This window comes from Callorhinus ursinus, unplaced genomic scaffold, assembly GCF_003265705.2.
Source record: "Callorhinus ursinus isolate GAN/ISIS: 27379988/994484 unplaced genomic scaffold, GSC_fseal_2.0 scaffold38, whole genome shotgun sequence".
Classification (NCBI taxonomy): Eukaryota; Metazoa; Chordata; class Mammalia; order Carnivora; family Otariidae; genus Callorhinus; species Callorhinus ursinus.
The window spans coordinates 7906391-7927380 of NW_027397100.1; the positions used below are offsets into that span (position 1 = coordinate 7906391).

General features: G+C 50.6%; 2 protein-coding genes across 3 annotated transcripts in view; both read right to left on the minus strand.

Annotated features, from left to right (window-relative positions):
- ACTR5 (actin related protein 5) overlaps positions 1-8849 on the minus strand; it is a 30103-nt gene extending 21254 nt beyond the window's left edge. Inside the window, exons 1-3 of one of the 2 annotated variants that reach the window (XM_073880433.1) lie at positions 8319-8849; positions 6918-7147; positions 4643-4812 (exon numbers count right to left, since the gene is read on the minus strand). In XM_073880433.1, coding sequence (XP_073736534.1) covers positions 4643-4812; positions 6918-7147; positions 8319-8717 — 799 coding nt within the window. In that variant the 5' untranslated portion in view covers positions 8718-8849. The remainder of the gene's footprint in view (positions 1-4642; positions 4813-6917; positions 7148-8318) is intronic. The other variant, XM_073880432.1, reaches the window with a different exon arrangement.
- A 6492-nt stretch (positions 8850-15341) lies between these two features.
- SLC32A1 (solute carrier family 32 member 1) lies at positions 15342-20481 on the minus strand. The gene is made up of 2 exons (XM_025876255.2): positions 19563-20481; positions 15342-17276 (listed from the first exon to the last, which is right to left on the minus strand). Exons 1-2 carry the CDS (start codon positions 19953-19955, stop codon positions 16089-16091), a joined length of 1581 nt encoding a protein of 526 aa, XP_025732040.1. The 5' UTR covers positions 19956-20481; the 3' UTR covers positions 15342-16088.
- Between the last annotated feature and the right edge of the window lie 509 nt (positions 20482-20990).

Sequence of the window (20990 nt, forward strand, 5' to 3'; positions counted from 1 at the left end):
TTAGCCTGGTGATGGGTATTAAGGAGGGCACGTTCTGTGTGGAGCACTGGGTGTTATGCACAAACAATGAATCATGGAACACTACATCAAGAACTAATGATGTAATGTATGGTGATTAACATAACAATAAAAAATTTAAAAAAAATTTACCATTATCCCTTAAGATTTCAAAACTCTTAATAATCAACAGAGCTAGAGCATGGAAAAGGAACAGGGACATAGAAGAACTGACCACCACCATCAACCAGTGAACCTAAACAACACACAGAATACTCCACCCAACAGCAGAGTCCATGTTCTTTTCAAGTATAAATGGAACATACGCCAAAGCAGATCATGCCCGGGTCATAAAACAAACCTTCACAAGCTCCAATGATATCACACAAAGTTTTCTGACATAACGAAATTAAACTAGAAATAAGTCATAGAAATACAATAGAAGTATCTCCAAGTACTTGGCTATAAAAGAACACCTTTCTAGGGGTGCCTGGGTGGCTCAGTCGGTTGAGCCTTCGGCTCAAGTCATGATCCCAGGGACGATCCTGGGATCGAGCCCCATGTGGGGCTCCCTGCTTGGCTGGGAGCCTGCTTCTCCTTCTCCCTTTATTTTTTTTTTTAAGATTTTATTTATTTATTTGACAGAGAGAAAGTGTGAGAGAGGGAACACAAGCAGGGGGAGTGGGAGAGGGAGAAGCAGGCTTCCCGCTGAGCAGGGAGCCCAATGCGGGGCTCAATCCCAGGACCCTGGGATCATGACCCGAGCCGAAGGCAGACGCTTAGCCGACTGAGCCACCCAGGCGCCCCTCTCCCTCTCCTTCTGCCTCTCCCCCGACTTGTGCATGCTCTTTCTCTCTCTCAAAGAAATGGATGAAATCTTTAAAAAAAATAAAACACCTTTTTTTTTTTTTAAGGTTTTATTTATTCGTCAGAGAGAGAGCGAGCGAGCACAAGCAGGGGGTATCTGCAGGCAGAGGGAGAAGCAGACTCCCCGCTGAGCAGGGAGCCCGATGCGAGGCTCGATCCCAGGACTCTGGGATCATGACCTGGGCCAAAGGCAGACGCTTAACTGACTGAGCCACCCAGGCGCCCCAACACCTTTCTTTTTTTAACTTTCAGCTTTCTACATCAACTATTCATTAAAATATAAAGTTAGATTTAACCCTTAAAACCTGAAGGTTTTATTTTTTAATTAAGTTTTTAATTCCAGTATAGTTAACATATAGCGTTAGTTTCAGGCATACATTATATTATAGCAATTCAACAATTCCATACATCATCCAGTGCTCATCACAAGTGTGCTCCTTAATCCCCATCACCTATTTCACCCATCCCCCCACCTTCCTGCCCTCTGGTAACCATCCATTTGTTCTTGATGGTTAAGAGTCTGTTTCTTGGTTTGCCTCGCTCTTTTCTTCCCCCTTTGTTCATTTGTTTCTTAAATTCTACATGAGTGAAATCATATGATTTGTCTTTCTCTGACTTATTTCCGTTGGCATAATACTCTAGCTCAATGCATGTCATTGCAGATGACAAGATTTCATTCATTTTTATGGCCGATAACACTCCTTTGTGTATATATATACACATCACATCTTCTTTACCCATTCATCTATCAATGGACACTTGGGCTGCTTCCATAATTCAGCTATTGTGAATAATGCTGCTATAAACATAGAGTACATATATCCCTTTGAATTAGTGTTTTTGTATTCTTGGGGTAAATATCCTATAGTGTGATTACTGAATCATTGGTGGCTCTATTTTAAACTTTTTTTTTAAGATTTTATTTATTTATTTGACAGAGAGAGACACAGTGAGAGAGGGAACACAAGCAGGGGGAGTGAGAGAGGGAGAAGCAGGCCTCCCTCGGAGCAGGGAGCCCGATGCGGGGCTCGATACCAGGACCCTGGGACCATGAACTGAGCTGAAGGCAGACTCTCAAAGACTGAGCCACCCAGATGCCCCTATTTTTAACTTTTTAAGGAACCCCCATACTGTTTTCCAGAGTGGTTGCACCAGTTTGCATTCCCACCAACAGTATAATAGGGTTCCTTTTTCTCTACAACCTGGCCAACACCTGTTTCCTATGTTTTTGATTTTAGCCATTCTGAGAGGTGTGAGATGGTATCTCCTTGTAGTTTTGATTTGCATTTCCTTGATGGTGAGTAATGTTGAGCATCTTTTCACGTGTCTCTTGACCATCTGTATGTCTTCTTTGGAGAAATGCTTGTTCATGCCTTCTGCCCATTTTTAATTGGATTATTTGTTTTTTTGGTGTTGAGTTGTATCAGTTCTTTATATATTTTGGATACTAACCCTTCATTGGATGTGTCATTTGCAAGTATCTTCTCCCATTCCATAGGCTGTCTTTTAGTTTTGTTGACTGTTTCCTTCACTGTACAGAAGCTTTTTATTTTGATGTAGTCCCAATAAAACAACACATTTCTAAATAATCAATGGTTCATAAAAAGACATCTTGAGGGAAATTAGAAAATATCTGAACTCAATAAAAATGAAGATATATCAAAATCTATAGGGTAGATAAAGTAATGTTGAAGAGGAAATTTGCAGCATTAAATGCTTAAAAAGAAGAATGGTCTTGGGGCGCCTGGGTGGCTCAGTAGTTAAGCATCTGCCTTCGGCTCAGGTCATGATCCCGGGGTCCTGGGATTGAGCCCTGCATCAGGCTCCCTGCTCAGCGGGAAGCCTGCTTCTCCCTCTCCCCCACTTGTGTTCCCTCTCTCGCTGTGTCTCTCTCTGTCAAATAAATAAATAAAATCTTAAAAAAAAAAGGTCTCATAATAATCTGAACTTCTACCTTAAGAATGTAGAAAAAAGAGAACTAAACCTAAAGCAAGTAGAACGAAGGAAATAATAAAAAGACATCAATGAGATTACCTAAATAGTCCTACATCTATTAAATTGAATCCATAGTTAAGTCTTCAGAAAAAGAAATCCCCAGGCTCAAATGGTTCCACTGGAGAATTCTATCAAACATTTAAAGAAAAAAAGTATCAACTATCTACACAATCTTTCAGAAAGTAGAAAAAGGTGGGGGGGGCGCCTGGGTGGCGCAGTCAGTCAAGCATCCGACTCTTGGTTTCGGCTCAGGTCATGATCTCAGGGTAGTGAGATCAAGCACCACATCAGGCTCAAGAGGTGAGCACAGAGCCTCCTTAAGATTCTCTCTCTCTCTCTCTCCTTCTGCCCCTCCCCCACCAAATTAATTAAAAAAAGAAAAAGGAGGAACACTTTCCAACTAATTTAACAAGACCAGCATCACCATGATACCAAGACCAGACAAATATAAGAAAACTATAGATCAACATCCCACATGAATATAGACATAAAACCCCATAAAATATTACCAACTCAAATAAAGCAACATATAAAAAGATTAATATACCTGAACAAGTGTGGTCTATCACCCCACCCAATCAAGGCTAGTTCAATATCCAAAACCCATTGTTATAATCTCCCATATGAATAGTCCAAAGCAGAAACACCATAGGATCATATCAATTGGTGGAGGAAATGCATTTCACAAAATTCAAAATCCATTCATGATAAAAATGATCAGTAAAACTAGGAACAGAAGGGAATTTCCTCAGCCTGATAAAGGACATCTGCAAAAAACTTCACACTGACATCATATACTTAACAGTGAAAAACTACATTCCCCCACTACCCCAAAAAGAGGAACTGGGCACAAGACAAGGATGCCCACTATTACCACTCCTATTCAACACTGTACTGGAAGTCTCAACCAGTAAAATAAAGCAAGACAAAGAAAAAAAAGGCAAACAGATTGGAAAAGAAGAAATAAAACTGTCCCTATTCATAGATGACATGTCTACACAGAAATTCCCAAGGAATCTACAAAAAACTAAACTAAATTTAGCAAGGTCCAGTGTATGAGGTCAACGCATAAAAATTAACTGCATTTCTATAAATTAACAATGAGCAAGTGAAAACTGAGATGAAACAAGCAAAGACAGACTTAGGCACAAATCTAACAGAACATGTGCAGGATCGATATGTTGAAAACTACAAAATGCTGAAGAAAGAAATCAATAAAGGACCTACGTAAATGGAAAGACCTACTACGTGCACGGATTAGAACATTCCATGTAGTACAAAATGTCACATCTCTCCAGTCTAGATTTACTATTACAGCTTGATTTAGTATTGTATTTGGATTTTTATTTCAAATGTTGTTGTTTCAGGGACACCTGGGGGGCTCAGTCGGTTGAGCATCTGCCTTCAGCTCAGGTCATGATCCCGGGGTTCTGGGTTTAGTCCTGCATCAGGCTCCCTGCTCAGCAAGGTGCCTGCCATCCCCCTGCCTATACTCTTGCTCTCTCTCTCCATCTCTCTTTCATTCTCTCTCTCTGGCAAATAAATAAATAAAATCTTTAAAAAAAAATGTTGTTGTTTCATATCCAATCTAATCCACAGATTTCATATACTTTCAATCAAAATCCCAACAGAACATTTTTGTAGATATGAACAAGCTAATCCTAACATCTATATGGAAAGGAAGAGGGGATACTGAAAAGCGAAAGAGTCATCCCGGGAACAACTTGAGGAACAGCCCCAGGTCCAACATCTCCCAGCCACAGGCAAACGCCCTCTTCTTTACCGCCCACATAATCGTCAGCAACGTAGCTGTGTTCATGCAGGATCTCCTCCATGCGGCTGAGAGTGATGGCTGCCAGGTGCCCAGGATACTTCAGCTGCAGGAGGCGCTGGAGGTAGCCAGCTGCTTGGCTTCCTCCCAGATTGATGCGTTTGCAGTTTTTAGCATCTAACCTACAATCAAGGAATGGAAAACAACACTGACACTTTGGCAACATGGAAGAAAGAACAGGGAACACTTCGTGGGGAGTTTGGGGGAAGGATAATAATTCAGATGAACAAAGAAGAAATGGACCCGGTGAGGGAAAGGAAAACTTTACAGATGAAGGGACTCTAAAGCTCCCTTGATTCAGCCTCTTACACTATGCAGGAAGCCCTGGTCCACACCCAGATCCATGGCATCTAACTTCCATCAAGAGTCTCAGAAGGAAACAAGGTTTGATGGGAAGATTGTGCGCTCTGAATTCAGACCCTTATGTCACTTGTCAGGAATTTCTCAAACTGTGGTCCTTGTAGAATTAGCTGGGGGAAATGTTAAACATGCCAATTCTCAGGACTCATTTGTTTTGGGGTAGGCCTGGGAATACACATTTTAACAAGCTTCCCAGGTAAGTATAGCACAGGCTGGAGTCTGAGAACCCCTCCCCTAGACACTCCCCTTCTACTGATGCATACACATTAAGTACAGACAAACTGACTTACTGTAATCTCCTAAAAGGACCTGGTCCCTTTTCACATGATGCGAAGGGGAAGAGAACCAGAATAACCTTTTTCTTAATGTGAAAAATTAAGAGAAGCAGAGCACTAGGATCTTGCTGCATATTGAAATGTTACTGCTATATCACCCCTCACCAGCAGATGCCAGTACAGAACAGGACAGGCTCCACTGTGATCATTTTTTTTTTTTTTTTTTTTTAGATTTTATTTATTTGACAGAGAGAGAGAGAGGAAAACACAAGCAGGGGGAGCAAGAGAGGGAGAAGCAGGCTTCCCGTGGAGCAGGGAGCCCGATGCAGGGCTTGATCCCAGGACCCCGAGATCATGACCCGAGCCGAAGGCAGACACTTAACGACTGAGCCACCCAGGCGCCCCTCACTGTGATCATTTCTTAGCTTTCAGGTAAAATACTTTTCTCTCAATATGCTATAAAAATAACATAATGTTATTTTTAATTTCCACATATTCTGCTTACATAAAATAGAAAATTCCATACATCAGGAGTGTTTGGTAATGTGTAAAAGAAGTATTATCTTCATAAATTTTTATAGAAACTTCAAGAGAAATGACCATTTTAGGTCTCAATTAATTCAGTAACATTTATTTTGACTTAAACATTCAGACTCTTCTATAGTTCACAAAATGCCACCACCATTATCTCATTTCATCCTCAGGGTAACCCTGAAAAAAATCAGTTTTTCCCAATTTTACAAGTTAAGAAGCTATGTGAAGAAGGCAAATAACCTCATCCTCAGCAGGGCTGCAAACCCAGGCATTCAACTCCGAAGCCAGGGTTCCACTCCTTACTTACATGCCCTCTTTATGCAATAAGAAACCTCAGGAGAGCACGATGTTGGCCTAGTCTCTTCTCAGACAATAAAAGTCCAACTATAACATGAAAACACGTTTAGGGGTGCCTGGGTGGCTCAGTCGATTAAGCGTCTGCTTTCAGCTCGGGTCATGATCCAAGGGTCCCAGAATCGAGCCCCAAGTCGGGCTCCCTGCTCAGTGGGGAGCCTGCTTCTCCCTCTCCCACTCCCCCTGCTTGTGCTCTCTATCAAATAAATAAAATCTTAAAAAAAAAAAAACAGGTTTAAAAATGACAGAAACTACCCTCACCTTTTATCCAAGTTGGAAATGTACCTATATTATGTGCCAGGCACTGTCCCCGAAAAAAAAAAGGTCTAAACAATCATGATTAATAAAAAGGTGACTCCAGAACACAAAGACCGTTTAAATTACTCAAATAACTTATTCAAAACATTTTTATGAAGCACCTACTACCTGTTAGCTATCTTGTCATAAATCAAAACAGTAAAGTTCTAGAATTATTGATCTGGACCTCAAAGACTATCTACCGCAACTCCTACCAGGAGGTCACAAAGGATGGAAGGTGAATTGACTTAACTGAAGTCACATAGTGAAGTATGTCAGCGCTAAGCCCAGAGGCCAGTTCATAGTTCAATACTTGTTCTTTCCACTTCACCTTTCAAGTGGGCACCCAATAAATGTTTCCCGAATGCTTCTCAAAACAGCACTCAAATGCTGTCAGTGCTACTCACCTCCCTTCTAAGATGGGTAAAATATGTGTACACTGGTATCCAGAGGAAATGATGAGCCCACTGGAAATCAAGTTCTTTGGCTTATTGTGGTAGAAGCTGAAAAGGCTGTCTATTCCATAGGCAACCTTAGGAATCCCATAGCACTCAAAAAGAAGCTCAGACATCATTTGCCGAGAATACAGTGGGTTGCACACAGCTTCGGTCAAAACTATGGGATGATCAACACAGCCCTACTTTGAAAGAAAAGGGAGAACAGATGAGTAACAAAAGAATACTCTTTTTAAAGCATAAAAGAAACCAAAGTCCTACTGTAAAGACTGAATTTGCTTTTGGTCTTCAATCAAAAACCTGACCGGAAGCAACTGTAAAACATTCATCTCATCCTTACTAGAGGTTGTTTTAGAAAATATGAAAGTAGGGTCAATTTAAGGTTATTAAGTCAAGCCCCATCCAAACTGCCAGCAAATCATGTTGGCTCTATCTTCAATGTACCTCCAGAATCCAACTGCTTCTACCACATACCCCTCCCTGGACCTCCTTCACCTAAGTCACCACCACCTCTCACTTGGATTATTCCGACAGCCTCCTTACTGGGTCTCCTGGTTCTACCCTATGACCCATGCCAATCCATTCTTCATACAGCAGCTATAGTGATCCTTTCGGAACAAAAGTCATGTCCCTGCTCCACTCAACACCCTGCAACGGCTTCTCATTTCACTCAAGTAAAAGCCAAATGTGATTTGCTCCCTCATCACCTCTCTGACTTCCTCCTCCACTGACTACTCTCCTCTTACTCTGGCTGCCCTCAGTTAGGCTTAGGGCACACTCCTGCTCAGGGCCTTTTCACTGGCTGTTCCTCTGGAATACTATTTGCTCAGACATTCACATGGCTTATTCCCTCAATCACCTCCTTCAATCCTTGCTAGGACATCACCTTCTTCCTGAGTCTTACCTTGACCATCTGAAAAAACGTAATCCTCTCCTCTCCTCCTAACCACGCCTTAGAATCTACTACTTAATTCTATTGTTTATTGTCTGCCTTTTCATTCTAGGTCCATAGCACAGGAAACTTTGTGTTACATTCATGGATGTATTCCAAACGCCTAGAAAAGTGCCTGACACAGAGTAGGTGCTCAATACAGATTAGTTAATAAATGAATTTGATAACAAACGAGCACCTATGCCGAATGTACGCTGCAACAGAGAAGGAGCGTTGTTTTGTTCACTGCTGTACTCCAAGAGCCTAGCCCAGGGCTTACACACGTTGGGCACTTAAGATTTACTCGACTGACTAAATGACAACAGAACTACTGTAGTGACTACGTCCTCTCGGCGAGCAGAGTGCGGGGAGCTGCGACCTCACCCCTTCCCTCAAGCCCAACCCATCTCCCCCTGCCTCACCTGTGAAGAGACACCCAGGTGCTGGAAGCTGTAGTCCAGCAGCAGCTCCTGCAGCTCCAGGTTGACCGGTACGTTGCGGTCGAAGGGTGAGCGCAGCATCCAGCGCAGCGGCTCCAGGCTGCCCAGCGCGTTTCCCACCTGCGGGCCCGCCCCGCCCCGAGCCCCGCCACGCCCGCGGGCGCACACAGCGCGGAACTGCAGGCGCGGCTCGGGGCCTGGATCCGGCCCGGGGCATGCCCAGCCGGCGCGGGCCTGGAACGACCCGTTGTCCAGCACGAGTGGCACCGGCAGTGGCCCGTGTGCCCCCGGGCCGGCCTCCAGCACTGGGTCTGGCGCGGCCCGGGCATCGCGGAACGGGTAGACATTCGCCACCGGCCCACCGGCACCGGCCGCCGCCATCTTGGAGCGCGTACGCTGTGCCCGCCCCTCGCCGCAGCGTCCGCCCAGACGGCGCTAACCCCGCCCCTCGCCGCAGCGCCCGCCCAGAGGGCGCCAATCCCTGCCCCCCACCGTAGCACCCGCACCATCCGCAGGAGACTCCGCCTCGTGTGTGACGAAAGACCCCAAAGCCTCCTCCCCTCGCTACGCCTGGCCACCCTTTTCGCTTGACTCGCCCCTAGCGACCCAGGCCGCCTTTGAGATCACTAGGCCCCGCCCATGCTAGCCTCGAAGTCCCGCCTTTGCTTAACCTCGCCCCACCATCCGATCTGGCCACGCCCCTTCGCTCCAGCCGGGATGTCGGCCAGTAAGCCCCGCCCCTGTATCGTAACACCATCAGGCTCCGCCCCTTCCCGGCCTCCAGAACCGGGCGCGAAACTACGCCGGGCCCGCCTTTTCGCCCGGCCACACCCCTTTTTTTGGGTAGCTCACCTTCAACCGCCCTTGGCTCCTCCTCCACAGGGTTTTGACGCCCTTAGCCGGGCAGTCAGGGAAATTCAAACTCTGGGCTATTGACAGCGATCAATTTCTTGACCAGAGATCTTGCTACGCACTTTCACTTTGTGAAAATTCATCAAACTGTCCACTTAGGATTTGTGCACTTGCCTGTGTGTAATATTTTGTAATACAATAGTGTCTTAATACATTTATTATTAAATAATTATTATTTATTTATTAACTCCCACGGACTACGCCCTCTCACTGAGACCTCAAAGACTGAGAAAAGGACTAATTGATCCTCAATATGTATATTCTCTCTTCCTTTTAGTGGTATAACTCCCACGCAAGGTCATCTAGTATGAGTATATGACTAAATTCTGGCCCATGGGGGTAGGAGCGGAGATAATGTGACACCCGTCCCTCCCAGTTTTAGCTCTAAAAGGATTAGGCAAGCTCTCCCCTACCCGATTTCCCCCAGCTAGGGGGATACAAAGGTTTAGGGAGAGCTGCACTCTACACTTCCAGTTCTGGAACATGTAAATTTGAGAGAAAAAAGCAAGTTAATTATAATAGATGGCTCTGAATAAACACTTCTAGCAAGAGATAAGACCATACGCCTTTCTCAAAATTTCTGTGAACACCTCTAGGCCAGATTGAGAACCAGCCTAGTGGCAAAGTCAGATTAAGTGTGTTGGCTTCCAACACAAACCCATTGTCTCAGATATGTGAAAGTACCCATCCTTGAGCTGAGAAAGCAGGAATAAGCAGAACACAGAGACAGTAAATATAAATGAACGTAAGTAAGTTTAAGAACTACATCTATGTATGCTAACATGGACAAATCTTCAAGATTTATTTTTATTTTTTGTTTATTTATTTTTTAAAAACTTTTTTCTAAAGATTTTATTTATTTACTTGACAGAGACACACAGTGAGAGAGGGAACACAAGCAGAGGGAGTGAGAGAGGGAGAAGCGGGCTTCCCGCCGAGCAGGGAGCCCGATGCGGGGCGCGATCCCAGGACCCTGGGACCATGACCTGAGTCGAAGGCAGACGCTTAACGCCTGAGCCACCCAGGTGCCCCTCAAGATTTATTTTTAAAAGGAATGAGTGAAGGCAGTACAGTGCATAGTGAACTCCCTTTACGAAAGAGAGGGAACAAATACATATGGTTTCGCTTGTATTTTCATACAGATAGAGAGGAAACTAATATGAGTTTACTTGTAAAGGGAGGAGTCAAGGTGGGAGGATCAGGTGTGGGAAACTTTTTCACTGCATATTTTAAAACATTTTTAGCTGTGTGAATCTATTACTTTTCCAGGAAAAAAAAAGCACCATGTATAAGTAAGGTAGACTGGATTCTTGATACCAGTTCTTCACTCCCATACAATAATAGGATTATAATCCATACCATTTGCCCCGTAACTTTGTAGGGCCTCTCACTACAGACGTTGATACTGGGCTTGGCCATGTGGCTTGCATTTAGCCAAGGATAACCAAATGTGATCTGAGCAAAGACTTAAAATGTGCTTTGTGGTTTAGAATGCCCTCTTGCACTCCTGCTGTTAATAAGAAGAACATGCCCTGAGTCTAAAGAGGATGGAAGACCCCTGGAGCAGACAAGAACACAAACTGCAGCCTGGAACCAAGTCCAGCTGACCTTCAACCTAAAGTTGACCTGCCCTGTGGACCCATGAACAATAACAACAAGAAAAATGTTTGTCCTTATAATCTGCTGAAATTCTGGGTTGCCATGCAGCATTATTGCAGGAGAACATTGACAGCTACACTAGACCAATGCTGTCCAATAGTACTTTCTGCCATGATGGAAATGTCCTATAGTCTGCAATGTCTAATGCCTGAGCCACATGTGAGTAGTGCAACTGAGGAGCAGATTTTTTTTCTTTTACTTAATTTTAACTTACATTTACATTTAAATAACCATATGTAGCTAGTGGTTACTCTGTTGCACAACAAAGCACTAGTCAAATCTCTGGTTGTGATTATTTGCCCATGGAAATGACTAGAAGAAAATAGACAGAAGCCTACTGTATTAGTTTCCTAGGGCTGGCATGATAAAGTACCACTAGCTAGAATGGCTGAAAACAACAGAATTTTATTCTCTCATAGTTCCGGACGCCAGAAGTCCCAAATCAAGGTGTTGGCAGAGCCATGCTCTCTCTGGAGACTCTAAGGGAGAATTTGTTCCATGCCTTTATCTTATATTTTGGTGTTGCTTATACACACATCACTCCCCTCTCTGCCTCCACTGTCACGTGGCATTTTTCCTGTATGTGTATCTCTTTTCCTCTTTTTATAAGGACACCAATCATATTGGATTAAGGTCCCGTCCCACTTCAGTATGACCTTAACTAATTACATCTGTACACCCTATTTCCATCCCACCCACAGAGTGTTGTTGGGAGCTGCTGGAAGTGTAAAGCTTCTCCCCCACCCCAACCCCCCCACCCGCCCACTTGCCTTGAGCTTGGCCCTCAGCACTCCTGGACCATCCAGCTGGGTGTTTCTGGCTAGAGGCCTCTCCTCTCCTGGTCCCTCCTGGCCCCCACAACTGGCAGAGATGGCATCCACAGCATCACTGTGAAATCAGTCACAGCCGGGCTCTCGAACAGACTCAATCCAAACCTCTAGGAAGTAGAGCTCATCTCCCAAGCCCCTATCTCACTGAGATTAGCATGAGGCAAGTGAAGCATTTGTTAGGAGAGCAAAATTTAAGAAGGTGCAAAAGAATTCCATAAGATATTTGATAAACTATTTTCAAGGTCAAAATTCAAAACTGAACTATAATGTTCAAAATAACATGAACAAAATAATAAAATTTGAAATCAAGACCGGATCATTGCTGATACTTTCTTTTGCTTCAGACTCAGTATGGCTGAGCGTAGTGCTGCTACTGGTCTATACTCTCTGAATGTCACTATTACTGATCCTGCATTCTTCAGCAATAGGGAAATACACTGATGTCTGCATCTTTGAAATGCATTTTTTTAAAAGGTGGATTGCTAGATGATTAGATGGATAGATATGGAATAGCTATTTCAGCATTGTAAAAATGTTAATTGTTCAGTCTAGGTGGTGGGTATGTGGGCTGTCAGTGTAGAATTTGTTTACCTTTTCTGTATGCTTGAAATTTTTCTTAAGGTTGGGCGCCTGGGTGGCTCAGTCGTTAAGCGTCTGCCTTCGGCTCAGGTCATGATCCTAGGGTCCTGGGATCGAGTCCCACATCAGTCTCCCTGCTCGGCAGGAGACCTGCTTCTCCCTCTCCCACTCCCCCTGCTTGTGTTCCTGCTCTCGCTGTGTCTCTCTCTGTCAAATAAATAAATAAAATCTTTAAAAAAAAAAAAAAAGAAATTTTTCTTAAGGTTGAAAAGGAAAAAAATAAAAAACAGTGAGAAGGACACCCAAGGCTGGCTTTCTGAGGTCAAACCAGCTCCTTCTCCTGAATCCCTGGATGTCCAGGTCTGGGTTTTCCATCACACCCTCACTGGCAGTGAGGACTAAGCCCTGTAGCTGGTCTGCCGCCTCTTTGACTGAAGCCTCTCTCTGGCCCTTGACCTTGAGATCCTTCATCCCCACCAACAGAAAGTCAAGGATCCTCTGAACTTCTTGACTGGTCCTTACGAGCCTCTTTGGCTCCCTCCTTCCCTCCCAAGTTCCTAAGGCAGGAACAGATCAGTCCCTGGGGTAAGACATGTCATTTAATTCCACAACAGAGCATCTTTCTGTATTTCGGGGGAAAACGATCAAAAGCCCATTTTGAAATATGGAGGACCTGAAAATTAAGCACTAAACGGTGATTATCAACTGGGTGGGGAGGGGGGAGAATGGCAGGAAGGGAAGAAGCATTTAGAAATCTGGGATCTGCAGGAAAGAGTTTATCCAAATTCTAAAAGTGGAGAGCTTTCTTTGAGGGCTGGCAGCTTGCGTTCTCACTGCTGGGGGACGAGACAGGGCTGTCTCGGGAACAGGTGGCGGCTACTCCTGGGTTCCGGTGGGGGGCGGGGCAAGGGTCTCGGTTCCTGGCCAGGGCCCCAAGGCATTGAGCCAGGTACACCGACCCATGGCTGCCTGCCGTGGACGCCGGAGGGGACCGCTTATCAGGAAACATGCTAAGACCTGCTGGGTACAGATGGGCACCCTGGGGTGTGCAGAGGTGGATTCCCCCACCCCCTTCCTCAGTTCAACCCCCAGTGAAGATTCATTAGGCCAGGCCTAACACCTCCCTCAGACTCAGACAGTGCCCTCGCTGTGGACCCGAAGCACCACTGGAGTGCTTCCTTTCAACTTATATCCATGCACATTGGTGTGTTAGGGGCAGGGGCGGCGTGGAGATGGGTCCCAGCTACCTGCTCCCTATTTCTCCCGGCAGCCTGAATATGAGTCTGAAATGGATGTCCTACCTATGAGGGTGCGCCTAGAAGGCTGGCTCTCCTGCTCCATCACCCTCAGGACCCGACCGGGTGACCAGGGCTCCTGCAAGCTGAGCATAAAGCCCGGAGCAGGACTCAGGGGAGTGGATCTAGGCAAGTCCGCGGAGGTGGCAGCCACTGCGTCCAGACCTGCCTGCTGTCTCATTTGTCCTTCTAAAGATGGGAAGGATGGAGCTGGTGCACGTGATGCCCCCACTTTGCCTTCCACTGCAGTAGTCGGGGCTTTTTCTGAAGACTACAGACTGCCCTGAGACTCAGAGCACATCCCAGGGTTGGTGGACCGGTGGATGGGTAGACTGACCCAGGAGAAGTGGCAAGCAGGGCAGGGGGAGGGTCAGCTTCCAGGCCTGGGAGACATCAGAAAGCCTAGGGAAGCTGGAAAGTGAAGATTCTTTGGCCAGCTCCGGATCCTGGATGAGAGACAATTGTGACAAAGGGGGATTAGGTGTTTGACATCTGGACATCTCAAATGGTCCGTTTAAATTGTCAGAACCTTGGGCAGCAGAGAGGACCAGATCTTAACCTTCTTCCGCTCCATGGCTGCAGAACCAAGGTGGTGAGGGGTCACCTCTGTCTCAGGTATGCCCACAAAGATGCTCTGTGTGTGTGCGCATACACACACACACACACATTCATCAAGGCTCTCACAAGACACAGAGGTAGCCTTCCCCCCACCCCACACGCAGATCTTTATATCTCCTATGCATGGCACGCATGGGCACCCACAACCGTTGCAGAGAGTGGGGAGAATGGACATTGTTCTTGGGCATTCTCGCAGTTCTTCCTTGTGCACAGATCACATCTAGAGAAACCGCTCCAAACTAGTCCTCTACCTTGGTGGTGGAGACCAAAAACCTCCCACATGGTTTGTCTCCTGTGAGGACCCTAGGAATGGCCTGGCCTTCCTGCCTTCCTCAACCGCATCTATTAAGTCTGACTATGACCTTCTCCAACGGGTCTGGGATTGGCACCCTGGAGTCGGATCTGCACCAAAAAAGGACTGGATCCTCTAGGTTAATTAAAAAAAAAAAATCTTAAACAGGCTGTTCAAGAAGAGGGGAGATTGGGACACAAATTGCTCAGGCTGTTGATTCTAAACAGCCAGATTTCTTCACTGTGGCCGTATAAACCTCAGCTTGGACTTGAGCGGGGTTCTCCTGGGTGAGAGATGCCTGGGAGACCAGGTTGGCCCCTGGCCCTGGGAGCCCCGGGGAAATACACAACCTGCTGTTGATTTCCTTTATAGTTCTCTTCACAGTCCACAGCCAAGTGTGGATTTCTGCATGCCCTTGTTTATTGTCTTTTTCTTTCCCCCCAGGATTGGAGGTTGAGAGAGTCCCCAGAATTCTCAGATGGATCCAACTCCCAGGAGGGATTCAGAACAAATATTATCCTGTTGGTGGCGGCGCGGAGGCCACATTGAAACCGCGGGGAGCTCGGCATGCTCCTTCCCTGCCTCCCGCAAACACCTGGAGGACCTCCTCTTACTGCAGACCATCCTCCTCATTCCCCATGGCTCTCCCAGGACCCTTGAACTACAGGTGCTCCTCCACCCACACCTGCTTCACCAGGCCTGGCCAGAGCCGGATCCCCTGCGATCCAACGCTTTGGGATCCTCCCCCCCCCCCCCCCCCCCGCCCCCCCCCCCCCACCCCACCCCCCCACCCCCGGCCCTGGGCACAAAAATGCAGAACTGACAGGAGGCGCGGGCGCCTTTGTTTCTTCTTTATTTGCGGATATAATGATGTACCGCACTCTAAATTAGAGATAGATTTTTTTTTCTGATATACATTTCATCTTATTCACCACGAGCACACCACACGCACAGTAGAACAGTTCCACAACCTGATAAATTGCACAAGATGAGTTTGGATTCCTGAAAACCGTTAGGCAAGCCGGCCCTGCCTCGGCTTCTCGCTTCCCCGCTTCGCCGAAGGAAATCGCCCACCCGAAACGGATTTCCCGGCCAGCCTTTCCCTCTGCAGGGTTGAAACGTCTCTGGAATGGGAAGCGCTCTTGCTGGAAATGGCTGGACGCTGCAGATTCCGAGCACTGGATGGCTGTGAAATGTCACCCCCCCCCCAAGGTCAAGTTTCTGCGCCTGCGAGCTGCGCCCCCTCTCCCTCCCTTCCCACCTGCCTCGGTGACAGGGACCAAAGAGTCGGGGTCCCTCCGGGAAGGACAGAGAGCCCGGCCCACAAATTCGCCCCGCTTCCCCAGAAACTAGGGTGTTGTGGAAAAGAAAGGACAACAGAAACGCAGACGCGATGGATTGTGGATTCCTATCCCCTCCCACCCCACCCCCCACCCCCGATAATCAGAAACTAGGAACCAGAGATGTTTAAAGCTTGGCTTCCCAAGCAGGGCGGCAGGGCGCACAGGGCCGGTGGGGGTGGGTGGGGAGGGTGGGAAGAGCGCGGGAGAACCGGAGCCCTGGCGCCCTAGTCCTCCGCGTTGGTTCGGTAGGCCTCGATGAGGCCCTCCAGCGAGTGCACGAAGCCGGACACACTGCAGATGCCGCCGATGACGAAGATGGCGACATCGAAGAAGACTTGGTGCCACAGCAGCTTGCGCCAGAGCAGGCGCAGGTGGAAGAGGCTGGGCAGCAGGAAGCAGAGGCCGGCGCCCGTGAGACTGCCGGTGAGGCCCATGAGCAGCGCGAAGTGCGGCACGTAGATGGCCATGAGCAGCGTGAAGACCACGAGCGCACAGCGCAGCGTCAGCCCCCACGATTTGAGGCGCCCGTCGCCGCCGTAGCAGCCGGGGAAGAACGCGCGGCTGCCTTCCTGGAAGAGCGACTTCTCCAGCACCTCGACAGCAGCGAAGAAGGGCAGCGGGTAGGACAGCAGCGCTTTGGCCACCAGGAAGATGTTTACCACGGCACGGATGGAACCAGGCAGGTTGTCCGTGATGACCTCCTTGGTCTCGTCGGCCCAGGTGAGGTAGGCGACCAGCGCGAAGAGGCCTTTGAGCACGCAGGCGGCGATGTGCGTCCAGTTCATCATGCAGTGGAACTCGCTGGGCTGCTGCATGTTGCCCTCCAGCGAAGGCAAGAAGATCTGGGACGTGTAGCTGAACACGATGATGCCAATGGAGATGGGAAACTTCTTGACGTCGATATAGAACTTGACCTTCTCCCAGGCCCAGTCGCGCGCCCGCGAGAGGCAGTAGGCGATGACCAGGATGTTGATGACGAAGTGAGCCAAAGTGCACAGCAGGCTGAACTTGGACACCGCCTTGAGGTTCTTAAGGAAGGCGCAGGGCAGCAGCACGGCGGTGGCGATAATGGACCAGGACTTCTGCGACACGGGCAGCCCTGGGAAGCTGTTGTACATGAGGTTGCCGCTGACCACCACGTACAGGATGCAAGTCATCACCAGCTCGATGATCTGCGCTACGTTCACCACGCGGCCTCCCAGCGTGGGGAAGCGCGGGGCGCAGCACGCGTTGGCTATGGCTACATACGAGTCCCGCACCCGCACCACCTCGCCGTCCTCGTTCTCCTCGTACAGGCAGGCGATGAGGATCTTGCCGGTGTAGCAGCACACCACGGCGGCGAAGATGATGAGGAACAACCCCAGGTAGCCGCCGTGCAGGATGGCGTAGGGCAGGCCCAGCACGAACATGCCCTGCGAAGCGGAAAGGCAACCAGACCCGGGGGCTCAGCGGCCGCAGCGTCGCCAGAGGGGACCTGGGGGCGTACCTGGGGGGCGTGGCTTAAGGCTGCAGCCGCAAGGGGGCGCTAAGTGGAGTGAGACCAGGACTTGAGCCACCCGGAGGAGAGGTTAAGAGTAGGCTCTGGAATGGGAGTGCACCGAGGCCTACTGGGGGAGTCAGCCAGAGGTGGAGAGGGAGGTTTTCAAGGCCGCAACTGAGAGGGAAAGGTACGCCTACGGCTGGGAGGTGCGGAGGAGGCTGAGTGTGGGGTCAAGACACAGGAGGGAATGGTATATGGAGAAGGGGCTGGAGGAGTCGTGGCCAGAAAAGGGCGCTGAGAAAGGTAGAGCTAGGCCTGAGCCATTAGGAAGAGGGGGCACGGGATTCAAGGTGGGACTGGAATGGGGTACAGGGGAGCTACTGAGGGCCTATGGCCGACTGCAGAAGGGAACACGAACGCGGCAGTGGGAGGGGAAAGAGCTAGGGTAGGAGGGAAGAGGGGCTGAGGGTGCAGGAACGCGAAGCAGAGGGAGGCAAGAACGGAGGGAATGTGAGGGATGCTCCCAAAGGCTTTGGGGGGAGGGCGGAGGGGCGAGGGGGGAGGGCGGAGGGGCGAGGGGGGAGGGGAGGGGAGGGGGGAGGCCAGAGGCACGCGGAGTGAGAATCCTAAGGCAAGGCTTCAGTAGGGTGGGAGAGGCTGGGGCCTAAGGAAGGGGCTGAGAGTGGTAGAGGCAAGCAGGATAAGGGGCCTCTGGGGGAAAGCGCAAGCGGGTGAGAATATAAATCAGGGAGTCAAGCTGCAGACTCCGGCGGGCGGACCGTGCAAGGAGGGTTTAGGATCTACAAAGGGAAGAGAAGCTAACGAAATCCAGGGTTCCCGAGGCCTCCAGGCCTCCAGGCTCCCTCCCTGGCCTCCTTCCGGGCCTACAGAACGGGGCCTTCAAAGACGCCCCTGGCGAAGGCGCGGGTGACAAGGAGGCGGTCGCGGTCCCTTGCCCGTGGTTCTGCACCGCCGCCTCGCAGGGCCCGGGAGAGGGAGGCGCCTCGAATCGGACCACTTAGTGTGCAGGGCCCTGCGCAGCCTGGGTCCCCGAAGCAACCCCGCTTTGGCCTTCCGCTCCCAGGAGATCCATGTTGTGCTCCCCAACGACCATGCGCTCCGGGGGACGCCAGGGGGACCAAGCCACAGGGCCCGGGGGCTCCTTGGGCTGAGACCTCGTCCTCCCCTCAAGCCGCCGCCTGCCCGCCTTCGCCAGCTCCTGGGGTCGTTGTGCTGATTCCAAACCCGCTCCCCGCGGAGTCCGGCGCCGCCTGGTGGGGAATGGGGAGCTTCAAGTAGGGTGAAGGGGTGGCAGGCCTGGAGACCAGAGGCTGTTCAGAGCATCCGGAGGCTGCTTCTCCAGAGTGACACGCGGAGAAGCTGGTCGCCTCTTTGCCATGTAGCCGGGATTTCGGGCAAAAGGGGTGAGTCTGTGCACAGGGAGCACTGAGGTACCACAGACTAATCGTGCTTGTGCAGGCACATCATGCATGTGCTTATGTTTGTGTACACCTGAATGTCCCTAATAGGGCAGTACCTGAGAAAGTGGGCTGGATCCTGTTTGCAAGAATCTGTGCTTGTGTGCATGTGCATGTTCAAGGTTCGTGTGTGTTTGGTATATACAGGTATGTGCTTGTGTGGGGGGGTAGAAAGGTGCGTTTGAGGATAGTCTTGCGGTCTATATATAGATGCATATGTGTGCACCTGTGCGGCGTTTGTTCGTGGGGGAGGGTGGATGTGAGCAAGTGTGTCTTGTGCCTGTGTCAGGGGAGGAGACTCCCAGCTCAGCAATTTCCCTCTCTCCTTTCCTGAACATGCAGCTGTGAATCCATTCCGGAGTCCCAGGCGACACCGTTCTCTCCAATCCTGATTTTCTTTCTCCCTCACCCCGCCCCGCTCCCCTCTCCCGTTTCCCTCCGGTTTGCAGGGTCTCAGGGCAAGTGCCTGGGACCAAACCTCAGCCTAGCAGTCTTGCGCCTGGGGCCGCTGGAGGGAGTGCGGATCAGGGCGGGAGACCCCGCTTGTAGGGTTGTAGATTTCCCCCCCCGCCCCCCCTACACACACAGGGCTGGGAGGGATGGAGGAAGGTGAGATCCTGGGTACCGGAGGGGATCTCTCCGCTGAGATCGCCCGGGGACTCGGACGGGGGTAGAGCCTGGTGCTCCAGAGCTGGAGGAGGTGGAGTAGGGGCAGGCAGAGCAGGGAATCCCGCGCTCACCTGGATAGCGTTGGTCACGTTCCAGCCCGCCTCCCACGCGGTGATCTTGGGTTTGTCGTGGCCCCCGAATTCGCCACCAGCCCCCACATTCTGGTCCTTGGAGCCCGAGGGCGGCAGGGGCGCGCCACCGCCGCGCTGGTAATGGATGTCTCCCTCGACGGGCGGTTCGGCGCCCTCGTCCCCGCAGGGCTCACCCTCTGTTTTCAGGATGTCCATCTGCAGGCCCTGACGGTGCTCAAAGTCGAGGTCGTCGCAGTGAGCAAAACCCACCGCTTCCTCGTCGGTGGCCGCCTGAAAACCCATCCTGGCGAACATGCCGCTCACCTTGGCCTGGGACTTGTTGGACACGGTTGTGGCCACGTTGGACAGCTTGCTGCGGAGAAGGGTGGCCATGGCGGCGGCGGGGTCCGTGGAAAGGACAGAAGGGGCCGGGGACGCGGGGGATGCGCGGCAAGGCGGCGAGGGCCAGGGGGGCGCGAGGCCGCTATCTTCGCTCGCTTTCCCCGAGGCACCCCAGGGCGCTCTGTCTCATGACCCCCTCGGGGGGCGTCTGAGGCTCGCTTGGAGCCCACCCTGCGGGCGGGCAGCGGGGCTGGCGGAGCCGCGGCGGCGAGTGCACTGCGGAGCTGCCGCGGGGCGCGCGCTGGGCTGCGGAGGGCGGCGGCGGCGGCGGCGGCGGCGGCGGCGGCGTCAGAGCTGCTACGCGAGGCTGGTGCGGCGCCCCCACCCGTGCGCAACCCACTGCGCTCCCGCCCCTCGGAATCAGGCGGGGGGCGGGAGTTGGGGAAGGGGAAACACCCGGAGGCGAGGGGCGGGGGGAGGAGGGCAGCGAGAAGAGACAAGGGGCGTGAAGGGACTCGGGAGAATTGAGGTGGGGGCCGGGGAAGGGCGCCCGCCGGGTGGCACCGAGAGGGAGCGCACACGGGAGGGGGCGCGGAGGGCACGGTGGGGGCTGGAGTGCTGCATTTCTGGGGGAGGTGCTAAGCTCGGATCCTAGCCCTTCCCACCTCGCCGCCGCAGGGAGGGAGGGGGCCGAAGCGTGCTGATGCTCGCGGTCCCGCGGCCGCGACTACCCCCTCCAGAGCCCGGGAGCCTTTCGGCCCCAGAGCCTCTGGCCAAGGACTGGTCTGGAGGTCCAGAAAGGCGGCAGGACAGTTACCTGTCTCCGGCGGCGCGGGCCGTCTGGGCGTCGATCTGTACCCATTACTCACACTGAGACCTGGCCGCAAGCCCCCCTCGGAGGCAGAAGTGTCCGTCCTGGACCGCTCTCGAGAATGCTCAGCCCGTCTGGGTCACGGGGCTGTCTCAGCCCGTCTAGGGACGCCGCGATGAAAGCGCTTCTGCGGCTCGCTCGCCACCGACCGGCCTCCAGATGTATGCAGAACGGAGGCGAAAGGTTGGCCTTTCACTTTCTTTTCGTTTGGGAGT